This window comes from Notechis scutatus, chromosome 1 (genome assembly GCF_049901735.1).
Source record: "Notechis scutatus isolate UNSWTSFEM ecotype Mainland chromosome 1, rNotScu1.2, whole genome shotgun sequence".
NCBI classification, from domain to species: Eukaryota; Metazoa; Chordata; class Lepidosauria; order Squamata; family Elapidae; genus Notechis; species Notechis scutatus.
The window spans coordinates 247,893,766-247,916,076 of NC_142009.1; the positions used below are offsets into that span (position 1 = coordinate 247,893,766).

General features: G+C 36.2%; 1 protein-coding gene across 8 annotated transcripts in view; it reads left to right on the forward strand.

Annotated features, from left to right (window-relative positions):
- Positions 1–22,311, forward strand: part of TEAD1 (TEA domain transcription factor 1) — a 229,511-nt gene that overhangs the window by 187,825 nt on the left and 19,375 nt on the right. For 6 of the 8 annotated variants that reach the window (XM_026664832.2, XM_087950992.1, XM_026664833.2 and 3 more), the window contains 4 exons: positions 1,269–1,403; positions 1,605–1,651; positions 6,496–6,557; positions 8,509–8,633. In XM_026664832.2, the coding sequence (XP_026520617.1) occupies positions 1,269–1,403; positions 1,605–1,651; positions 6,496–6,557; positions 8,509–8,633 (369 nt within the window). The remainder of the gene's footprint in view (positions 1–1,268; positions 1,404–1,604; positions 1,652–6,495; positions 6,558–8,508; positions 8,634–22,311) is intronic. The other 2 variants (XM_087950996.1, XM_087950997.1) reach the window with 1 other exon arrangement.

Genomic DNA, 22,311 nt, shown 5'->3' on the forward strand with positions numbered 1-22,311 from the left:
CAGTTAGTAAGCCAGTAACAAACTCTTATTTAAGTATATAATTTGTTATCCTAAAATAAATCGTGCTTTATTCACTCAGATTTCTTATCCAAAAGTAAACCAACTTCATTATAATTTACTACAATGTGCTAATTTCTCAGGTCCTGATTCTTGCTCTAGTTGCCCACAATTACAGTGTAGTTCTGAGGGAATCTAGGCATATCACTCTATTGCAAGACATCCTTCATTGCTAGAACCAGTTCAGTCTAGTGAAGGCACCAGGCTAGAAAACCGGAGTGCCAAGTCCCTCCATAGCACTGAAAGCCATCTGGGTAGCCTCCCCACCTCTCTCTCACACACACACAGAGACCAATTTACCTTACAGGGTTGTTGTTATTGTGGAGAAAATAAGAGGAAGGAGGTGTGTTGGATATATTTGCCACTTCAAGTTATTTGTATAAATAATAAAGGCGGGATAAAAATAAGTAAAATAAATACTTTTCATTGAATGATATTTGGAATAAAATGTTTCCAAGTGCCTGGATATATATTCTGATTCCTCCTCTATAGATCACCCTTTAAGGTAGAGTGTTTAAACCTCGTTCCTTAGGAAAATATTTAGTGCATATGTATATTCTTTAAAAAAAGCAGGCAGGGTCTGTAGGCACTAACTATGGCTGGATTCATTGAATTCTCTGCTACATTTTCAACTACTTCAGATAAGACTTGCTCTAACTCTTGCAAACTTGCATTGTAGCTTTGTCCTATTTCTCCTTGTTGTACACACAGCAGCTGCTAAAATGGCTTTTAGGCTTCCTGAAAATAATGAAGTTACATGAGGTTTAACGTGCAAAGGGTTTACGTTTATTTTACAGTCTACAGATGTACATATTTAAACCAAGACTTTATTCCAAACTAGAAATGGGACTTTGTTGCTGCTTCAGAGTTCCATTTTCGGCAAAGCACAGCACAGCACAGCAGCTCTTTCTTACTTTGTTGTGGCATCATCCCAGTTTTCAATTCTCATTCAGTTGGCTTCCTGCTGTTTTTCAGTAGAGAATCTTTTTTAGAATTAAACACAGTAATATTGAGCAAAGAACTTTGCTCCAATGCAATTGGAATGTATTTTATCCCCCCTCTCAAGCTACATTTTTCTGCATGGTATGCTCTGTATTTTTCACATTTCCTGTGCCGTTTAATTTTAGCACATATGCTTTCTAACTGTGCTTGCTCAGTGTGCTTTGTTGGGTCCGGACTATTAATGATTGCCTGTAATTGTCATGTTAAAGGATCAGACTGCAAAGGACAAAGCACTCCAGCACATGGCAGCCATGTCCTCCGCTCAAATAGTGTCTGCAACAGCGATTCACAATAAGTTGGGTTTGCCAGGAATTCCCCGTCCGACGTTCCCTGGAACACCTGGAGTAAGTTAATTGGCTAAAATAAAAATATATTTCCCCAAATGTGATTGGCAGGATATGCTTAAATCAGTTAACTTATCCATAAAAGGTTCTTCAACTTTTCCGTTATAAATCTTTTGGGTTAAAAATGTGCTTTAATGAAAACAACTTTTATACGTTAAATCTCTGTATTTCATTTTGCTCTTTCCATTTGCCCCAATCTAGTTTTGGCCTGGGATGCTACAAACAGGACAGCCCGGATCTTCTCAGGAGTAAGTTGGAAATCAAGAAACAGGCATCTCCGGTTTTGTATGTTTGTTTACATATGTGATAGTATGGAATATTTGCCCAGTTACACTTTCAGGTAGCAGTTGCCTCATTTAATGACGGTTTGCACTTACAACAGTGATGCAAAAGTAATTTAGTGTTCAATTCTTATATTTACAATCTTCGCTAATCTGTAAAGTAAAGGAAAACTAAAGTAAGATCATAATTACAGTCACAGATTTATTTAATGACTATTTCACTTAACGATCAAGAGCCAACTTAGGTCTCTAAAGAAGAACTACCTATTATTTGAAATGATGCTTACTAGTTCAACAGAATTTAGTGTCTTTCTCTATAAATGAAGAAAGTAATAACACAACTGGTATACAATATTTGCATGATCAAACTTTTCTGAAAAAGTACTAATTCCTGAAATTTAGAAGACTCCCAAACATTTCTACCCTACAGATGGCCCTTGCAGTTACAACCACTTGTTCAATGACCATTCAAAGTTATGATGGCACTGAGCAAAGCAAATTTATGGCTGACCTTTGAAGTTGTGGCTGACCCAGTGACCGCATGGTCAGGTGATCTGTGATCTGGGCTTTTGGAAACCAGCTCACATTTACAGTGTTGCAATATTTCACAGTTACGTGATTGCCATTTGCAATCTTCCTTTCTGGCTTCTCACAAGTAATATTTTAATTGTACACCTCCCAGTGTCACTCTGTGAGTGAGAAGGGCGGTCTCCAAATTTGATAAATAAATAATGAAATCAATGAGGAAACCGATAGGAATTTGCAAGGCACTCTGGTAAGTCATTCCTGTTCCTGATGCAGTTACATAATGTTGCTCATTAGGACTAGACCATTTACCGAAAGAAATTCCATTCCCAATTATTGTTATTAAGCAAGCTCTACCTGTGTTGTCATTAATTATAATCAGAGTTTTGAGATTTCAGCCATTTTAATTACATAGTGTTATTGGATGTGAAATTCAGGCTTTTGATAAATGGATTTGGTTCCTTACTTCTATACATTTAGTTAAGGAACACAGTCAAAGCATACACATTAGCCTAAGCAATAGTAGGATAGCAACTTCAGGAATAGCTGTTGTTCATAAGGTGATAGGAGCTTGGGGGAAAAGAGGGAACAAACATCTCAGACCGGTTTTTCACTGCAACAAAAATCAGGCCAAACAATATCATGGGTAAAGAACAACCACTCTCTGTTCTCGATCACGTTATAGCTTTAATTTTTCTTGTTAGTTCTGCTTATGCAGGCTGTAGAACGCTTGTTATAGCTGATAATGTTGTTTCCAAGTAAAGCCATGCCCTACTTTATTTTACCTAGAACAAATGACACCAATCTGAAAATAAAATAAAAAAACAATTATAACATTAATTGGGAAGAGCATTATTTTTAATTTAGAAGGCAATAACTTAAATAATAACTAGTAGAAGAAGGAAAGATAATATTTTTGGACTGATTTGCAGTTTTGAGAGGTACCTCAGGCAGACTTATAAAATGGCTACTATGAGGGGTATATCCAGTTAGAAAAGAATAATTTATGGACATGTACATATGTTCCCACTTTTTTCACCCAAGATGCACCTGACATTTGTGTTTTCTGGGCATGTAGAACATTCATCCAAACCAATGAATCGTAGATTCAATTTTTTTAGCAAGACTATAGAGTTTGTGTTGGTCCTAAAGCATTTTTTTTAAATAAAGATGATACACAAGAGCTATTCCTACCATTTTTTTTACGGGATGAGGAGGGATGTCAGATGTGACACAGAAGGATCAAATTGTCTTCCTGGCTTCAGAACTTGGCAAGTTACCCCTAAGACAGCAACTGCTTCTTGTTTCTCTTTCGTCCTACCATAGTTCATTCTAGGCTGTACATTCAACAAATATCAGGTCACAGATTTAGGCTTGGTGTCTTCTTCTGCTCAGCAGGCATGTCACCAATCCAATTTCCACCTCTCTGTTAAATGCATATACTGTTTATATTTAAGGTGGTGTCCAGCTTGGTTCTGTCAAATTCCACATGTTAATGAAGGTAATTTTTTTCCTTTTAGTATTTAGTGTCAAGGAAAATACATGTGGAAAGATTTATGGCATATCATTTGACATCTCTTGTTCAGGATGTCAAGGGTCACATTCAAAAATAGGCAAAGGGCAGCTATTTAAACTTAATAAGTAAATAAGGGATGGGGTTGGTTTCAGAGTTTGAGAGTAAAAGCTCTGGGCCTTTTCATTCACCATTTCACTTCTTACAGTCACTATAACTTTAAAAATGCAGCAAGAAAGGACAGAATTTTGACTCCATCCATTTTATTGAGGTACACACGTGAAACTTGACAAATTAGAATATTGTGCAAAAGTTCATTTATTTCAGTAATGCAACTTAAAAGGTAAACCTAATATATGAGATAGACTCATTACATGCAAAGCAAGATAGTTCGAGCTGTGATGTGTCATAATTGAGATGATTATGGCTTACAGCTCATGAAACCCCAAATCCACAATCTCCGAAAATTAGAATATTGTGAACAGGTTCAGTATTCTAGGCTCAAAGTGTCCCACTCTAATCAGCTAATTAAGCCATAACACCTGCAAAGGGTTCCTGAGCCTTTAAAAGGTCCCTCAGTCTGGTTCAGTAGGAATCACAATCATGGCAAAGACCTGACAGTTGTGCAGAAAACCATCATTGAGGGAAAGCCTCAAAAGGTAATTTCAAAAGAAGTCGGATGTTCCCAAAGTGCTGTATCAAAGCACATTAATAGAAAGTTATGTGGAAGGGAAAAGTGTGGAAGAAAAAGGTGCACAAGCAACAGGGATGACCGCAGCCTGGAGAGGATTGTCTGGAAAAGGCCATTCAAAAGTGTTGGGGACTTTCACAAGGAGTGGACTGAGGCTGGGGTCAGTGCATCAAGAGCCACCACACACAGATGGATCCAAGACATGGGCTTCAAATATCTTATTCCTCTTGTCAAGCCACTCCTGAACAACAAACAACGTCAGAAGCGTCTTACCTGGGCTAAAGACAAACAGAACTGGTCTGTTGCTCAGTGGTCCAAAGTCCTCTTTTCTGATGAGAGCAACTTTTGTATCTCATTTGGAAACCAAGGACCCAGAGTCTGGAGGAATGGAGAGACACACACTACAAGATGCTTGAAGTCCAGTGTGAAGTTTCCACAGTCTGTGTTGATTTGGGGAGCCATGTCGTCTGCTGGTGTTGGTCCACTGTGCTTCATTAAGTCCAGGATCAACGCAGCCGTCTACCAGGAGATTTTGGAGCACTTCATGCTTCCTTCCACAGACGAGTTTTATGGGGATGCTGACTTCATTTTCCAGCAGGACTTGGCACCTGCCCACACTGCCAAAAGCACCAAAACCTGGTTCAATGACTGTGGGATTACTGTGCTTGATTGGCCAGCAAACTCGCCTGACCTGAACCCCATAGAGAATCTATGGGGCATTGCCAAAAGAAAGATGAGAGACTTGAGACCGAACAATGGAGAAGAGCTGAAGGCCGCTATTGAAGCATCCTGGTCTTCCATAACACCTCAGCAGTGCCACAGGCTGATATTGTTCTATGTACAATCCTTGTTTTATTGATTGCATGTAATATTCTAATTTTCTGAGATTGTGGATTTGGGGTTTTCATGAGCTGTAAGCCATAATCATCTCAATTATGACACATCACAGCTTGAACTGTCTTGCTTTGCATGTTATGAGTCTATCTCATATATTAGTTTCACCTTTAAGTTGCATTACTGAAATAAATGAACTTTTGCATGATATTCTAATTTTTCGAGTTTTACCTGTAAGAGCTTCAAAAAGTTGATGATGGACATATTTCAGTTTAGCTGCTTTGTACATATAACATAATTTTATATGACTCAATAGATGGCTGTAGAAAGGCTTGGCTGAAAAGTAGGTACATTTTAAAAGAAAGCAAATAAAAAGGTTGAAAGCTATTTAAAAAGTCCACTCCCAGCCTAGCTACATATGAGAATTTATTGAATGCCCAGGAAGTCACCTAATCAATTACTTAAAAAGGCATGAGTTTTTCTGCTTTATGCTTTGAGTAATTTGACTTTGTGCATGTGTTCGACCAATGAATCATAGTAGTGAGCTTGGCACCATAATGAAAACAACTAGAGCAGTTGGGGGGGGGGAGGAACCTCTCTTTAGTAGGCCTGTGGGAGGTAGTTTGCGAATGCTTTGGCAAGTCACTTTGCAGCCCAGAGGCAATGCAATTCCTTCTCAAGACAAGAAGGTAGGACAGTGCATTGGGAGATATTGTGCATTGCTCTAAGCCTTGTCTATTACTTAACTGTAGCTGAAAGAGACTTCTGTATATTCATAGAGGAGTAGCCTCTTCACTCCCTTACTGGGAGTTGCTACTGTCATAGCAGAGCACTCCTGTGAAGCTTTGCATGGCCCTTGCTTGTTGTGCAAGAAAGAAGGAATTCTGCCACCTTAAATCTCCCAGAGTTTAAACTGGGTCCATGTGTTACCCATAAAAAGGCAGGATCAATGGCAGATCTGTGATGCAGATGATAATCATGATTCCCAGTAAGGATCTGTTTGTGGCTAGCTTGCAGCTGAGTTAAACCTTATACCAAATGCTCCTTGACAGAATTCCCCCCCGCCACTTTTTTTAGACAGTAATTTAGTAAATGCAATCATTAAGGTTTTATTTTTAATACAAAAGAATATTTACAATAAATAATTGTACTGGACTGGATTGCAATGAGAAGAAATATACTTATTTTTTTAGTAATAATTATTCTAAGTAATGGTGTGTGATTTCATTGTCCATTGATTTGTTTCAGCATAAAGCCATTCGTTCAGCAGGCCTATCCTATACAGCCCACAGTCACAACTCCCATTTCAGGTAACATTAATTTGTTTGTGGTGGGGGTGGATGGAACTCAGTCCATATTTAGAGCTCTGGTTGTTAAACATGTATCAAAATATGCACAGGAGTTCTGTAGCCTTGTTATTTAGCTAACAATAATGAATCTATATGTATGTGAACTTGTGTACACAATTATTTGCATATTCATCAGTAGTTACAGAATATGCATGGAGCTTGGTTAACAACTGCTCCCACTTCTGAGCACAGCAGTAGTTTGATGTGTTTTCCAGAATTCTGCACGATGGAAGCATTAATGAAGCAGAAATTCAGCTAGAATAATTCAAGCAGGCCTTGCTGGCAAAAAAAAACCAGTGAAATCAAAATGCAGTGTCAAGTTGACCTTGTAAACAGTTGCTATTCTTATTTTTTTAATTTTTATTTCATGCATTTATTTCATTCAATTCTTCTTCCCAAATGAACTTTCAGAAACCATTCAAAAGAACCCAGTAATTATAAAACAAACTCTCATACACCATGATTGGAGTACCAGCATGAAAAATGCAGCTCAGGTCAAAGACAGCTGAAAAGGCAGCCTAGTCTTTGGACAGTTGTCATATTGCAAGTCTGAGTGAACAAATTGATCTTTAAAAGACAGCATGAAATTAGTTCCCTCAGAAAAAACAATCTAGTCTTACCATTAGCTCTTAACCATTTACAGATTTTTCCTCCTGAATTCCTTAACAGATAATCAGGGTTGGAAGGGACCTTATAGATCATCTAGACCAGGGGTCAGGGAACTTTTTTACCTTTTACCCCCAAAAAAATTTATAAACGCCGACGTTACCCCCTTGATTTGAAAGGAAGGAAATCATACACTATTTGTATGTAAACCAGTGGTCCCCAACCTTTTTTGTGCCAGGGACCAGTTTCACTCAGAAACACTTTTTCAAGGAGGGGGGAAAGAGTCCGAGTTTGGTGGTTTGCTTGCAGACGTTTCATTATCTGACTAGGTAACATCTGATGTTGTTACCTAGTCGAGTAATAAAACGTCTGCCAGCAAACCACCAAGTTCAGGGAACGCCAATGCCTCCTCATTGCAACCCTGAGCAACAGATAGTCCCTGCAGGACGGCTGAGAAGCCTCGCCTCTCGGCCCTGCCTTCATCAGTCCCATCCCTCAGGTGTCTCCCTCCCTCCCTCAGCCCCATCCCTCAGGTGTCTCCCTCCCTCCCTCAGCCCCATCCCTCAGGTGTCTGCCTCGTTCCTCTCTCAGTCGCTCTCTCACTCCTCACCAGCCCAGGAAGAAACTGCTTCAAAGAAGCCGGCAGGGTGGCTTTTCCTGTCGGCGCAGCTTCCCCAAAGCGCCCGTTCATCCCCACCCCGCCGCCCACGGTTCAATCCTCCGTTCTGCCTGCCTGCCTTCGTTTCTGGTGGTTTCGGGCGCAGCTTCTCCGAGCGCCCGTTCACACCCGGCTTCTTTGAAGCAGTTTCTTCCTGGGCTGGTGGAGGAGCGAGAGAGCGACTGAGAGAAATGAGGCGGGAGGAAACCGAAGCTGCTGAGCCAGAGAGCAGGACAGGCTTCCGTTGCTTCCTCCCTCCCCTTCTCTCATTTGTGTCCTTGATTCCGGATCCCAGCAGCATTCACCGAAGGCGAACAGAATGTCGGAAATAAAATGCCTGGGTGGCGCGACCGTCCTCATTACCCCCAGGATTTTCAGTTTTACCCCATTTGGGGTAATTTACCCCTGTTCCCCGACCACTGATCTAGACCAACCCCCCACACCATTTTTGACAAATGGCAGTTCAATCTCTTCTTGAAGGTCTCAAGTGATGGCGCTCTCACAACTTCCAAGGGCAAACTGTTCCATTGGTTGATTGTTCTCACTGTCAGAAAATTTCTCTTTATTTCCAGGTTGAATCTCTCCTTGTTCAGTTTAGAACAACAATAAATTGTTAATTTCGTAAAGGATGGTTCTTTGTTTTTTTAGGATTTGAACCCACGTCAGCTCCAGCACCCTCTGTTCCAGCTTGGCAAGGTCGATCTATTGGAACAACTAAACTCAGACTCGTAGAATTTTCTGCTTTTCTAGAGCAACAAAGAGATCCAGACTCTGTAAGTGCATCTCCAAAGTATTTGTTCGTTCGTTCATTCACACACACACTCATTCATTCATTCACAAGTAGTCCTTGATTTACCACCACAATTGAGTCCAAATTTTCAGTGCTAAGCAAGACAGTTGTTATGTGAATTTTGCCCCATTTTACGATCTTTCTTGCCACAGTTGTTAAGTGAATTACTGCAGTTGTTAGCAACACAGTTGTTAAGTAAATCTGGCTTTTGAACCTTTTTTAACTAACACTTAATGTGCAAATTACTGCTTAGTAAAATAAGTAATTCCTGGCAGCATAACTTTTGTTCTAGCTCTATAAATAGTGTCCTACTTATTACAGTTTTTGCTGGCTTAACTTAGCCCAATTCAACCCCCGACCACTCAAACATTCCTATGAGATTTAGCAATATTCAGCCAAAAGTAAAATTTAAGAATATATATTAACACTCCCCCAAGTGTAATTTATTTCAGGGTAATTTATTAGCTATGTTAACATGGTAAAATTATACATTATGCTTTCACCCTTCTTTCATCTTAATTTAAAAACAATTAGTTCAACATATCTGTTAGATATTTTTTTAAAACTGTGCAGAAGAGAATATAATAAATACCGAAAACTGAACAATTTGGAATCAAACATAAAATTTGGGGGAGGGGTTGTAGTATTTAAAGTCATTTCTGTCATTCATTCAAAACCATTTTTTTTTTCACTCAGTACATTCTGGCCAATCTTGTCTTTTCAGTTTACTTGCTGCTTAGTTCAGTTGTTTTAAATCTCTGTCTTAACCTCCTAAAATCTGTATACCTACCTTTTCACTCCACCTAAATTATTTATAAGAAAACCAAATGTTTCTGCTTTTTATCAATTTTCATAATTCTTTTTACACATACTGTAAATAAATGAATGTGTTCACATGGATTTTTATTTATTTTTACACTTATATGCCACCTATCTCACCAAAGGCAACCCTGTATTTCAAACTATACTTTGAACTTTGGTTTATCAAATAAATAACAAGGGCTGCATTCATATATAGAGCAATGCTTCCCAAATGTATGTAAATTAGGTGAAAATGGTACGAGGTTTTTTTTTTCTGGGGGGGGGGGGGGTAACTACACCCAAACCACAACAAAAATCAATCACAATACAGACATTTAAATAAGTGATTTTGGGTAATGAAGAAATATGTTTGGGAAGCAATGACTTGGAGTGTAAATCATACTTTATGTGGCTGGGTTTACATTATCTTGCTAATGTGATTGGTTTGATTTGATCATCCCCTTCTTTCCTCTTTATATCATTTTCTGCCTGCTGGGATCTCTCAGGATCCTGCTGTTAGTCTCCTGTTATTCTTGATTATTATGTCTTGACTAACCTCATCAATACATCTCTGTTGGGATGATCACAGTGTAGATCTAACAACCTCTGTTCATCTCCTGCTGATATTCACTTAGGTTTTGTGAATATCACTTTGTGATGTCACCTTCTCACATCACAATCAGCATAACATATTAACAAATCTTTTCTCCTGAGTCATCTTGTTGTTGATTGTTATTCAGATTTTTCTTATCAAGAGATTTATGTATTTTACACCCACCCTCCCACCAAAAATCTATCAATTGTTTTTGTTTTTTTCAAATCATCCATTGTTAATTGGTATTCCCTATACCTAAAAAACAAACAACTAACCCCATATCATGCTGTAGTCATATTGTGCTTTGATTTATCAACATTTGTTCTCTGGCTCTATTTCCCCATACTTCTATTTCTATCGTTCTCTTCTGCCAGCTTTCTTTTTCTCTCTCACTTCTCAAACCTTTTGGATCACTAGGTTGGATATGGGCCTCCAAAACCTTAGGTAGAACCTCTCAGTACTTATCCAAAATTTACCAATGAATTGAACATTTGAAAGTAACAGAAAGTTTAAAAAATAAATGCATTCGAATCATTATATTAACAACATGAAAAATTAAAGTTAAATGATTTTATGTATATTTTATTTATTAAATTTGTGTTTTTTTAACCCCACTTTTATTACTTTTATAAGTAGTTCTAGGCAGGGAATATACTATAATACTTCTTTCTCCACCTATTTTTCCATACAATACCAACCCTTTGAGATATGTTGGACTGAGAGTGATTGGCCCAATGTCACCTAATCAGCTTTTATGCCTAAGATGGAACTGGAACTCACAGTCTCCTGGTTTCTAGGCCAACACATAGTCCACAGTATGCCACTGTAAGGCTCACTGCCTGAAAAGGTTGTCATCAAATGATCAACAGAAGGTGTGTGGGGGCAAAAATATTCTTCAAACATAGATAATGCTGAAGTGCATAGTAGGTAGGTCAGGCAAGCTCAAGCTGCTTGATAATTTTGGAAGGGAAGGAAACAGAAAAAAATAGATTGTGGTAGTTTTCCATAATCCAAAGGGGAATCAATATATTGGTCCAATAATGGTCACTGTTTATGTTAGAAAGTGCTAGTAGCAATACTGAAGGCAGGGCTGGGGTCTCTTTAAAAGAGCAGAATATAGAAACACCAAATTCAGCCCTTAGTAAGGTGTGATATGTTGTGATCAGATCCTACATTTCTGCAATAAGGGTCATGTTATAATTTACACTGCTTTTGGAGGTTTTTTGTATCATTTCCTATAACCTTATGGGCCTTGGGGCTTTTCTCCATTCCTCTGGTGAGGGGCCCAGTGATTCCTATAGTGTGTGGTAATAAAAGAGACATTTTTTGCATCTATCTCCAATTGCTTTGGTTTTTTATTTAAGTGTGCATTTTTCTCACAACAGATAACTAGTATTTGATGTGAAAAGTTGAAAGCTACATTCTACATCATGCAAATGATGAAATGAAGAAAAAGATCTTACAAGGTTTTTTTGTCAAATCTTGGAAAAACAACATCAGCATGAGCAGACAATATTGCATGAGTGAAGTAATAGCCAGACTGGTTCTCTGTATGGATTTTTTAAAATTGGAAAATAAGTTAGTTTTTTATACTATAGAATTTTTGTACTATAAGACATACAAGAAACTATGGCAATATTAAAAAATCTCACTTAATGACATTGTATTATTATATTAAATAAAATATAATTATTATATTTATATAATTCATTTTTTTTTAAATTGGCTTCTCTCTGGAGTGTCACAAAAGAGTAAAAATCGATCTATTTAATTTATTTTCCCACAGAGAAAATATGTTCAGCTGAACATTTTATAAAGTTTCACCCCTCCCCACAGATATTCCATGAATTTTTGATCTTAATTTTATTCAAAAGCTTGTGAACTACAATAGCCTACAGAGATATTTTGAGCTTTTGTATGTATATAACTGTTTTTTCTGAGGTAGTCAGTATATGTGCAAGGAGATATTATCAAGAGTGTTTTTAGAATAATAGATATCAGAGATGTAGCACTATAACCTTGCCTAAGAGGAATCTTTACAACAATTTATGAATAAAAAGGCACATTAAAGCTGCACCAAAAAGCACATTAAAGAATCCCTATAGGTCCGTGATGGCGAACCTATGGCACGCGTGCCACAGGTAGCATGCAGAGCCATTTGTGTCGGCACGTGAGCCCTAGGCACTCTTACCTCACTGCACATGAGTGCACCTCCCAGCTGATTTTTGGGTTTTTTTCAGCCTCCCAGAGGCTCGAGGGAAGCCTCTGTACCTTTGGAGGCCGAAAAATGGGCCCTTTTTGTCACTTCCAGTATTTCCAGAAATATGGGGAAAAGGCCCAAAAATCAGCTGGGAGGCACGTGCATGTGCAGTGCAGGTAATTGGGGGGATTGCGCACACATGCACAGGGGCCGTGGGGGGGCTGTGCGCATTGCCTTCTGGGTGCTGGTATGTGTGAGAGAGAGCACAAGCGTGTGTGCAATTTTCGGCACAGGAGCCCAAAAAGGTTAGCCACAACTGCTATAGGTAGTCTTCAAGTTATGAAGGTCGCTTTTACGAGGGTTTTGCCAGAAACTGCCACTTACTTCCAGGTTTTGCCAAAACCATGCCGATAATGAATTATTGGTTTGCTTAACAACCATAGTGTTCACTTTACATCCCTTGCATTCATTTTAACAACCACCACAAAAATGTTACAACAATTGTCTGCAATGGGCATTATGACTGTATGTCAAAGACTACCTGAAATGAGGAGGTTCTTCTTCATGGAAGAGCCACACAGACAAACAGAAAGCCAATTCAGTATAATGCTGACCTTTGCTGTGCATTTAAATGCTGACTGGATTTGGGAACTGATTTGTCATAATTCTCCCACCCTGACAATACTGGGATGCTTTGCAAATCTAATGTGGATTTGTTTTCACAACAAAGCTGTTAGTTGAAGTTTTGTTCTGTAATGGTAAAAATACATAGAATAGGAAGTCTTTCTATAAATATTTTACAATTGGTATCCCACCACCTCTTATTTTAGCTGTTGTTTAATTGAATCAGGAAAAAGCTAGAGTCTATTGGATACGCTGTTTTAAAATATTTCTTAGGATAATCTGATAACTAATTAGTTCTGTTGCCTTGAATGAATTGTTTATTTCACTACATATCAATAAAACTGGCATGTATTGTCGTATTCTCTCATCCTGTTTTAGAAGATCAGTTCAATTCATTATTTGGAATTTGATTGAAATCTCCCCCTTTAATCAAATTTCTAAATCCTAATGAATTTACTTTTTGCAGGAATCTTTGCATAAATTCTGATTGATTGGTTTTAGGTTAAAAATGAATGATGAAATATTGTTGTACATGATCACCTACTGCAGTACATAATGAGCTTTCTTAGGGTTTCTCGGATAGTGAGGAAACAAAATAAAACCAAAATGTTATTTGCTTATATATACCATGTGCATAAAACTATTCTGGCTATAATCTAGGAAGGTTCCCTAATATAACTTTGGAGTGATATTATTGTTGGAATAATCATTAAAATACTGATGGGGAAAATGTTGGAACAGCCTTCTTACATTACACTTTGACATAGGTTTTCTTGGTGGAAACAATGGAATTGGCTAATTTAGGCCACAGTGATAATGAATCTTACATTTCTATTGTCCTCTGTAGTATGTTCTGAAACAAACACAATAGATTAGCTTGTTTATAACTATAACAAAAAAGCTTGTAATATTTATGTCTTTCTACTCTTATTGGGTTTGGATTGTGGTAGTTCTTCAAAAACAAAACAATGCCATTTCTTAATTGTATATTAGTAAGTAAACAAATGCATCCCTATATAACAATTATTTGTCTTGCTTCCTTTGAATTTCTAAATGGGTTATATAGGCTTTTATCCTAGTATTATTTCACAACAGCCACTTTTCTGCATTCTTCAAATATAAGAATGTTTAGTAAGAAGCTGCCATCTTGAGGCTATATGGGATGCTTTAGACTATGCATTCATGAAAGTACATTGTCAACCTCTTTCGACTTTCTTTTCTCCCTACTGAAACAATTTAACCTTCTTTTAAACAATGGCTACAAGAGTAAAACAGCTTAGGTTGTCATATTGAAAACAGCAAACACCAGGGTGGGCAAGTTTCTCTTTAGAAACAGATGTTATTTTTTGTGGAATATTTGAGATTGAAAGAATTGTGACTGAATGACATATATTCATAATCTTTTCAGACTCAGATATTTTTGCACTAGAAACTCTGTTATAGGGGGTTTGTAACACGAGTTTTTCCACTAACAAACACCATTAATGTTTCAGCCATCCAAGGCACACCATATTATCTCATTGGAAAATGTTAAATTCATAGTTTATGTGTCAAAAGTAAGAGTGAGTGAAGTCCTTCTGTGCTTTGACAATTTTGAACAAAAGCAAAATTAGGTTTCGAATAGAAAGGATAGAAAAAAGGAGGAAATTTAATTGGGCTTTCTTTCCCAATTCCTCATCATCACTTTAAATAATCATTTTGATGTAACCTTCTGTTATTGAACATCAACTTGGAAAGAAAATAGCGAGGAGTAATTTAGCTGGTCTACTCTCTTTTTCAAATATCTTAGCTTATATCTGCTTGTTAACATATGCAGATCCTCTAGGCTCTTCTCAACCATGTCAGTGATTTCTGAAGCATATGAGCAGTTCTGTTTATTGTTCATTAGAAACATGTCATAAGTAAAGCAATAAGGCACTCAGTATGTAGCATTTACAGTAATGTAAGAAGAAAACAATCATTCATATAATCTCAAAATAAAACTAAGAATATTTTCAGATGATGCCATACCATCTGTCGCTTTAAAAACATATTGTTTTTTTTTTTCTGCTGCTAGAGCAGCATCTGGTATTTTCAGAAAGATCTGCAAACAACTGTAGTAGCTTTACAACTGTCTTTAACTTAAATTGCATTGCCTTCTGTAACAAATCCTTTTAGTTTCTGAATTATGTTTTTCTAAACTAATTTTCCTGGACTTAAAAAGAGAAGTAACCAGCCTAAGAAGTGGTATGTGTGAATTCCTCTGATCTAAAACCTGCTTTGGAGTCTGCTAGCATACATGTTCCAAGCCAAACATGTTGTAGCATGGCAATTATTTTCTGTTGTTTTGTTGCTCTGCTGCTGCTTACTTAAACCCAGATGGGACAGTTTTATTTACTTATATTGATAAATAAAGTTTATGGGGAAACTATTGCTATTGTGTGCCTAAAAAATCTAAAGGAAACCTGTGCCAAAATGGCAGAGTCAAAGTATGCTTGTATTTTTCTTTATCAAAAGGCATACATCTAACAGTTAAAATAAATCTATACCAGTCCACGTTTACTCCTGAATTATCTTTGCGGTTTTACAAAATCAAGTTTTAATGCATGTAGAACCCTAAACATTTTGAAAAGAGGACATAGATATGAACAGGCAGAAGTTCAAAATGGACACAGCCATGTCCTTCATAGTATGCAACCTTGCAAGTTCCCTTAATTTAGATTAGCTCTACTATCAAGGTCAAAAAAAAAAAGGTAGAAATTAAAATATTTTAGAGACACTATTCATATGGATTAATGGTTCAATAGTGTTTTCTATTAAGTATAGGCACATAGGATTATACTCCAAATCTTGCACTGCACTAAAGTATTCAAGATTATAATACCCCCAAAGTTATTTTTAGCATATTAATTTTGCATTTGCATACAGTATATGTGCAATGGTTGTAACACAGCTGTGGGATTTTCTTCTCTTAAAGGAGTTATTTAGAAATGGTAGAACTACTTCTGATGGAGTTTAGAATAAAAATCTTTCTGGTTTGTGTTTGGAGCATATATTGTTACCAACAATATCTTCTTCTGGTCTAAAGTGATTTCTGTAAATAACAGGTGAATGTGTGTATAGTAGGAGACTACAATGCAGTTCCTAACATAGGAAAAGATTATAAAAGCAGTAAAAAGCATTTTAAAAAAAAGAGGAGAACACTCCCATCTACATTTAATAGAATGGCAATAGAATTGAAGTTGAAAGATGTTTGGAGGGAATTAAATCCTCTCAAAAAACAATTTACATTCTTTTCCAATCCCTGCAAATCATGGTCCAGAATAGACATGATATGGATGGATTTGGGATTAATGGAAAACATAGAGGAAATGGAGATTATGCCAAATACCCGGGCTGATCATAATCCAATTAAAATTAAATGGAGAGGAAAGAGGAAGGTGGACTTTTAACAAAAAATTATTAAGGGATAAAGTATATATTCGGAAGATAGAAAAAGTATTAAAAATATTCCTCGAAATTAATTTGAAAGAGCAGATAACAGTGCAAAATTTATGGGATACAACAAAGGGTTTAACAATTGCCTATGCTGCAAAAAGAAAAAAAGAAACAACAGAAAGAAAGGCAGGAGAAATTGGAAAACTTGGAAGCCACCATGCAAGACCCTAGCAATGAAGACCTCAAAAGAGAAATGGATCTGGTGAAACATGAAATAAACTTGAATGTACAGGAGGAAATGGCCAGGAAAATTAAATTAGTGAAGCAAAACTTTTTTGAGAATGCAAACAAACCAGGGAGATGTTTGGCACACAAGCTAAAGAAGGAACAGGAAAAAAGAACAATAGTAGCATTAAGAGATGAAAATGGGAGCTTACGATCCCAGATAGACGAAAAGAAAGTGATTGCCCAAAAGTGTTTTGCTAATTTGTATACCCATGGAGAAATCCCAGAGGAGGACATCATCCAATACCTCAAAAAAAAAAAAAAAAAGAACTTACCTAAAATATCGGATGTCAAAAAAGATTTCTTAAACAATAAAATAACTATAAAAGAAATTAAAGATGCAGTTGGGAAACAAAAAATGAGTAAAACCCCAGGGCCAGATGGGATACCATCAGAGTTTTATAAAGAATTCCAGGAAATATTGGAGGAATTAATGCTGGACTTGTATAATGATGCATTAGAACAAGCCAAAATACAGAAGACATGGACAGAGGCATATGTAACACTTATACATAAGAAAGAGACGGACCCCCAGCAAATAAGAAATTACAGACCGATCTCGCTCCTAAACGTGGACTATAAGATCTTAGCTATGATAATGTCCGAAAGACTGAAAAAAATACTAAGGGAAATTATTCATTCTGACCAGAATGGTTTTCTCCCAAATAGGCAGATGAAGACCAACACAAGACTGATTATGGAGTCCTAGAATATTATGAGATGCATCCAAATAAACCAATGGCGCTTATGTTCTTGGATGCCTAGAAAGCGTTTAACAACTTAAATTGGCATTTTCTCATCGAACAATTGACTAATATGCAATTTGGTGAAAATTTTTTGGGACTTATTAAAACAATTTATGAAGTGCAAATGGCAAAAGTGATAGTGAATGGAGAAACCACGGATGGTTTAAAAATAAGCAAAGAAGTGAGGCAAGGATGTCCACTAGCCCCATTGTTATATATATTATCTGAAGAAGTATTGTTGTCACAGATAAGACAAAATTGAGGTATTAAAGAATTAACTGTTAAAAAAGAGGAGTATAAACGCCAAGACTTTGCCGATGATATGGTATTCATAATGGAAGACCCAAAAGAAACAAGTTCTACACTAATGAGAGATATAGAAGAATTTGGAAAGGGCATAAAATTAATAAAAGAAAAAACTAAAATAATAACCAAAAACTGCACCAAGAAACAAAATGAAGAACTAGCAAATAAATTAGGTATGCAGATAGTAAAAAAAGTAAAATATCTTGGAATTTGGCTCATGGCAAAATGTTCATTGATAAAAGAAGACAACTATGATAAATTAATACTTCAAATTCAAAAGGATTTAGATAATTAGGCTAAGATACAACTGTCATTGCTGGGACAGATAGCAACTGTAAAAATGAATGTGTTACCAAAGTTATTATTTTTGTTCCAAACGGTGCCAGTCAAGCTAGGAAGGAACTTTTTTTTTTAATAAACAAACTTTATTGAATATACAACTAAAATAAATGAACAAACACATACACAGCATAGAAAAAATAGGAAAAAAAAAAGAATAAAAAGCAATTCCATTATCGACAGTTTGTGGTTCCTTATTATCATTATTGGTGTCATATTTACAATTAAGTCTTAATGCGAGTATATGGTTACTACCTCCTTTACGGATTAATAATATTTACTATTATATTATCTATCTTTGTTCTATCCAATCATACCAACATTCCCATTTTTTGTAATATTCTGATGATTCTTTATCCTTAAGTGCTAGGGTCAATTTATCCATTTCTGCACAGGTTACTATTTTCTGAATAGTCATTTCCTCTATTGGAATGTCAGCTTATTTCCAACACTGTGCAAAGGTTAATCTAGCTGCAGTAAGTATGTGCAATATTATATATTTGGCTTTTTTGGCGAGTTGTCTATTGAATATCCCTAATAGGAAGAATTCTGGTTTTAATTCAATCTGCTCGCCGTTATTTCCTCCAACCATTTTTTGATTCTCCGCCAGTATCTTTGGGCTTCTGTGCAGGACCACCACATATTGAAAGAATGTTCCGTGTTTCTTTTTACATTTCCAGCAATTCGGATTCATGTTAGGAGACATCTTCGCTAATCTCGAAGGAGAGAGATGCCATCTATAAAACATTTTATGGGCATTTTCTTTATATGTTGCCAATTTTGTGATTTTATTATTCCTAATCCAAACCTTTTCCCATTCTATTAAGGTGATGCTACGTCCTATATTTCTACTCCAAGCTATCATATTGCCTTTGACTACTTCCTCCTCTAGTTCTATCTCTAATAGGTAGTTGTAAAATTTGGTTATTTTTTTTATCTGAACCTAGTAAGATTTTATCTGATTGTTGTAGCTTACTGTAAATTCCAAAAACTTTCTTGTCCTGTCTATATCTATTTTCTATTTGGAGGTAAGCCCACCAGTGAATTTGTAGCCCTTGTTCTTGGAGATCTTGCCATGATTTTAAAGTTGCTTGTGCATCCAGTAGGTCTTTGTATTTTATCATCTTGTTAAGATCCACATTGTTCGGATGTATCATCACCTCCATCATTGAGATCCAAATCAGGATCTTTAGATAGTGTTTTTTCTTTATTTTATTCCAATTAGCCAATAAAGACTCTCTAATTACATGTCTGTGGAAGTAATTTTGTTTGGTTTTCCCCGTGTCCCATAAATCGCATGCCACCACCACCCCCTTAAATCATGGCCTTCTAGAAATAATATTATTTTATTCGATAGATTTACCCATTCTTTCAGCCATAGTAAAAAGGTTGCACTGTGGTATATGGGAGTGCCATACCCCACCTGCTCTTCATATCTTGCATTGCTTTTAAATTTATCCTCGGTTTTTTCCCTTCCACAAAGTAGTTTTTATGTATTTTTATTGGTATTGTCTGGAACAAATAAATATATTTAGGGAGAATAGTCATTTTAATAGTGGCAATCGTGCCTAATAGGGAGAATTGCAATTTAACCCATAACTCTAGGTCTTTTTTAACCTGTTGTAGTAGTTTGTTATAGTTATTTTCCATTAGTGTCTTACAATGAGCCGTCAGCCATATTCCTAAGTATTTAATTTTTTTTACCACCTGTAATCCCATTGCCTTTTCCAATTCTAATTTCTGTTTTTCTGTTAAGTTTTTGGCTATCAATTTCATTTTTTCCCTGTTAATTTTAAGTCCTGCGACTTTCCCAAATTGATTAATTCTTTCAACAGTTCTTGACCTACTTCAATTGGGCCCTCTATGAAAAAGACCATATCATCTGCAAATGACTGCAATTTATATTCTTTCTTAATTTTTAACTCCTTTATTCCTGGGTTCTGTCTAATTCATGTAAGCAGTGTTTCCAAAGATAGTATGAAGAGCAGGGGAGATAATGGACATCCTTGCCTAACTCCTTTCTCTATTTTTATTGAGCGCTTATATTCTCCATTAATTATAATATTTGCCTTTTGTGAGGCGTAAATTGTGCTCACGATGTTTTCAAATTTAGTGCCTAGATTCATATTGTAGATTTGTTGGATTAGGAATTGCCAATTTAAATTGTCGAAGGCCTTCTGCACATCCAAGAATACGAGGGCTATTTGTTTTTCTGGATGGGCTTCGTACTATTCCAAAACATTTAACACTATTCTTAAATTGTTCCTAATTTGTCTATTGGGGAGAAATCAGTTTTGGTCTTTATGGATATATTCATTCAAGATTCTTTTTAGTCTATTTGCTATAATTGTAGCAAATATTTTATAATCAATATTTAACAAAGAAATTGGTCTATAGTTTGTATGAGTCAAGGATCTGAATCTTCATTCGGAATCAGCGAAATCAATGTCTCCCTCCATAAATCCGGTATTTTAGCTGCAAGTAAAACCTCATTATATACTTCCACCATGATGGGTCCTATTTGTTCTCCTATTGCCTTGTAAAATTCCCCTGGGATCCCATCAGGTCCTGGAGTTTTTTTGTTCTTTTGATTTTCTATTGCTGTTTTCAGTTCAGACCACATAATATCTTTAATTAGCATTTCTTTCATCTCATCCCTAATTATTTTGTCTTTTGTTACACCCAAATAATTTCTTATCATATCCTCCTTTACCTCCTCCTTTTTATAAAGGTCTTCAAAATATTTATATGCAATTTCTTTTTTCTGTTCTATTCCCTGTTGGGCATCCCCATTTCCATCTATTAATTGATAAATTAATCTTTTCTGTTTTTCTTTTTTGAGTTTGTAGGACAGCCATCTTCCTGGTTTATTAGTCTGTTCAAAGAATATCTGTCTAGCTATATTTAACTTTGTAATCATTCCTTCCTGTACACTTAAGTTCAATTTGTATTTAGTTACTATCATCTGGTTTTGCAATCTACAATCCTTTGGAGTACTTTGTAGTTGGGTTTCTCGTTCTTTAAATCTTTGTTTAATTTATTTTGTTGGGCGTAGTTTTCTTTATTCCTCCTGGCAGTATATGATATCATTGTGCCCCTTATTACTGCCTTCATTGTATCCCAAATATCCTGCTTCATAGTTGCCTCATTATTATTTTCTTTTAAAAAGTAATCTAATTCCTCCTTAAGTCTATTCATAAACTTTTTTCTTTAATTAGCTGTGTATTTAGCGTCCACCTTTTCCTTGGCTTTTTCCTACCTTTCCACACTATCTGAATCGGATTATGATCTGCCCACTCATTAGGTAAAATTTCAATTTCTTTTAACTCATTTGCTATTTCACCATTCATCCACACCATATCAATTCATGTCCATGATTGGTGTGGATTGGAGTAAAATGTAAATTGCTTTTTCTCCGGGTTTAATTTTCTCCACATATCTATCAAATTTAATTTCCTCGCATGTTTTCGGTAACTCTCTCTTTTTCCTCTTCTTCCTCCCACTACTGTGGTCTTTTTGATGGTCCACAATGGCATTGAAGTCCCCTAAGATACAAATATTCCTTTTTTCTAATCCCACTATTTTTTCATGTAATTGTTTAAAAAATTCTTTTTGGTTTTCATTAGGGGCATAAATAGAATAGAATTGGGGTTGAGTTAATCCAAATTTGTAAAACCAGAATTCTTCCATAGGAATCTGTCCAAATTAGGTCTGTTTTCATATCCTCTTTCACATATACTGCTATCCCTTTCTTTTTCCCAAAGTCTGCTGGTGATGTATATAGTTTCCCTAGCTTGGGGCATTCTAAATATTTTTCATCTAACTTCCTTATATGGGTTTCTTGTAATCATATTATATCTACATTTTGTTTAATTAGTTTAGTTAGTATTCTCTTCCTTTTTATCCTAGAATTCAGGCCGTTTATGTTAATTGATAATATTTTCTTCTCCTCATCCATTATCTAGTTGATTCTTGCTCTTTGTCTTGTAGTTATTCCTCTTTCTCTTTGTGGCTGGTAACGTGTCCTTGGTTCTTCTCTCTCTTGTTGTTGTGTATTTTTCGAATTCCTGGGACTCCTATCTCTATTCTTTTGGTAATCTTGGTCATCTTGCGAATTTGATTCTAGTTCATCTTTACTACTCAGTTCTGGAAGGAACTTTTTTGAGGACCTAAACAAAGAAATACCAAAATTTATCTGGCAGAAGAAAAAAGTTAGGATAAAATATAAACTACTGCAAGATAGTAGAAGCAAGGGAGGATTTGGCCTCCCAGACTTCGAATTATATTATCAGGTAGCAATAACTACATGGATCAAAGATTGGATTAATTTGACAGATAAAAAAATATT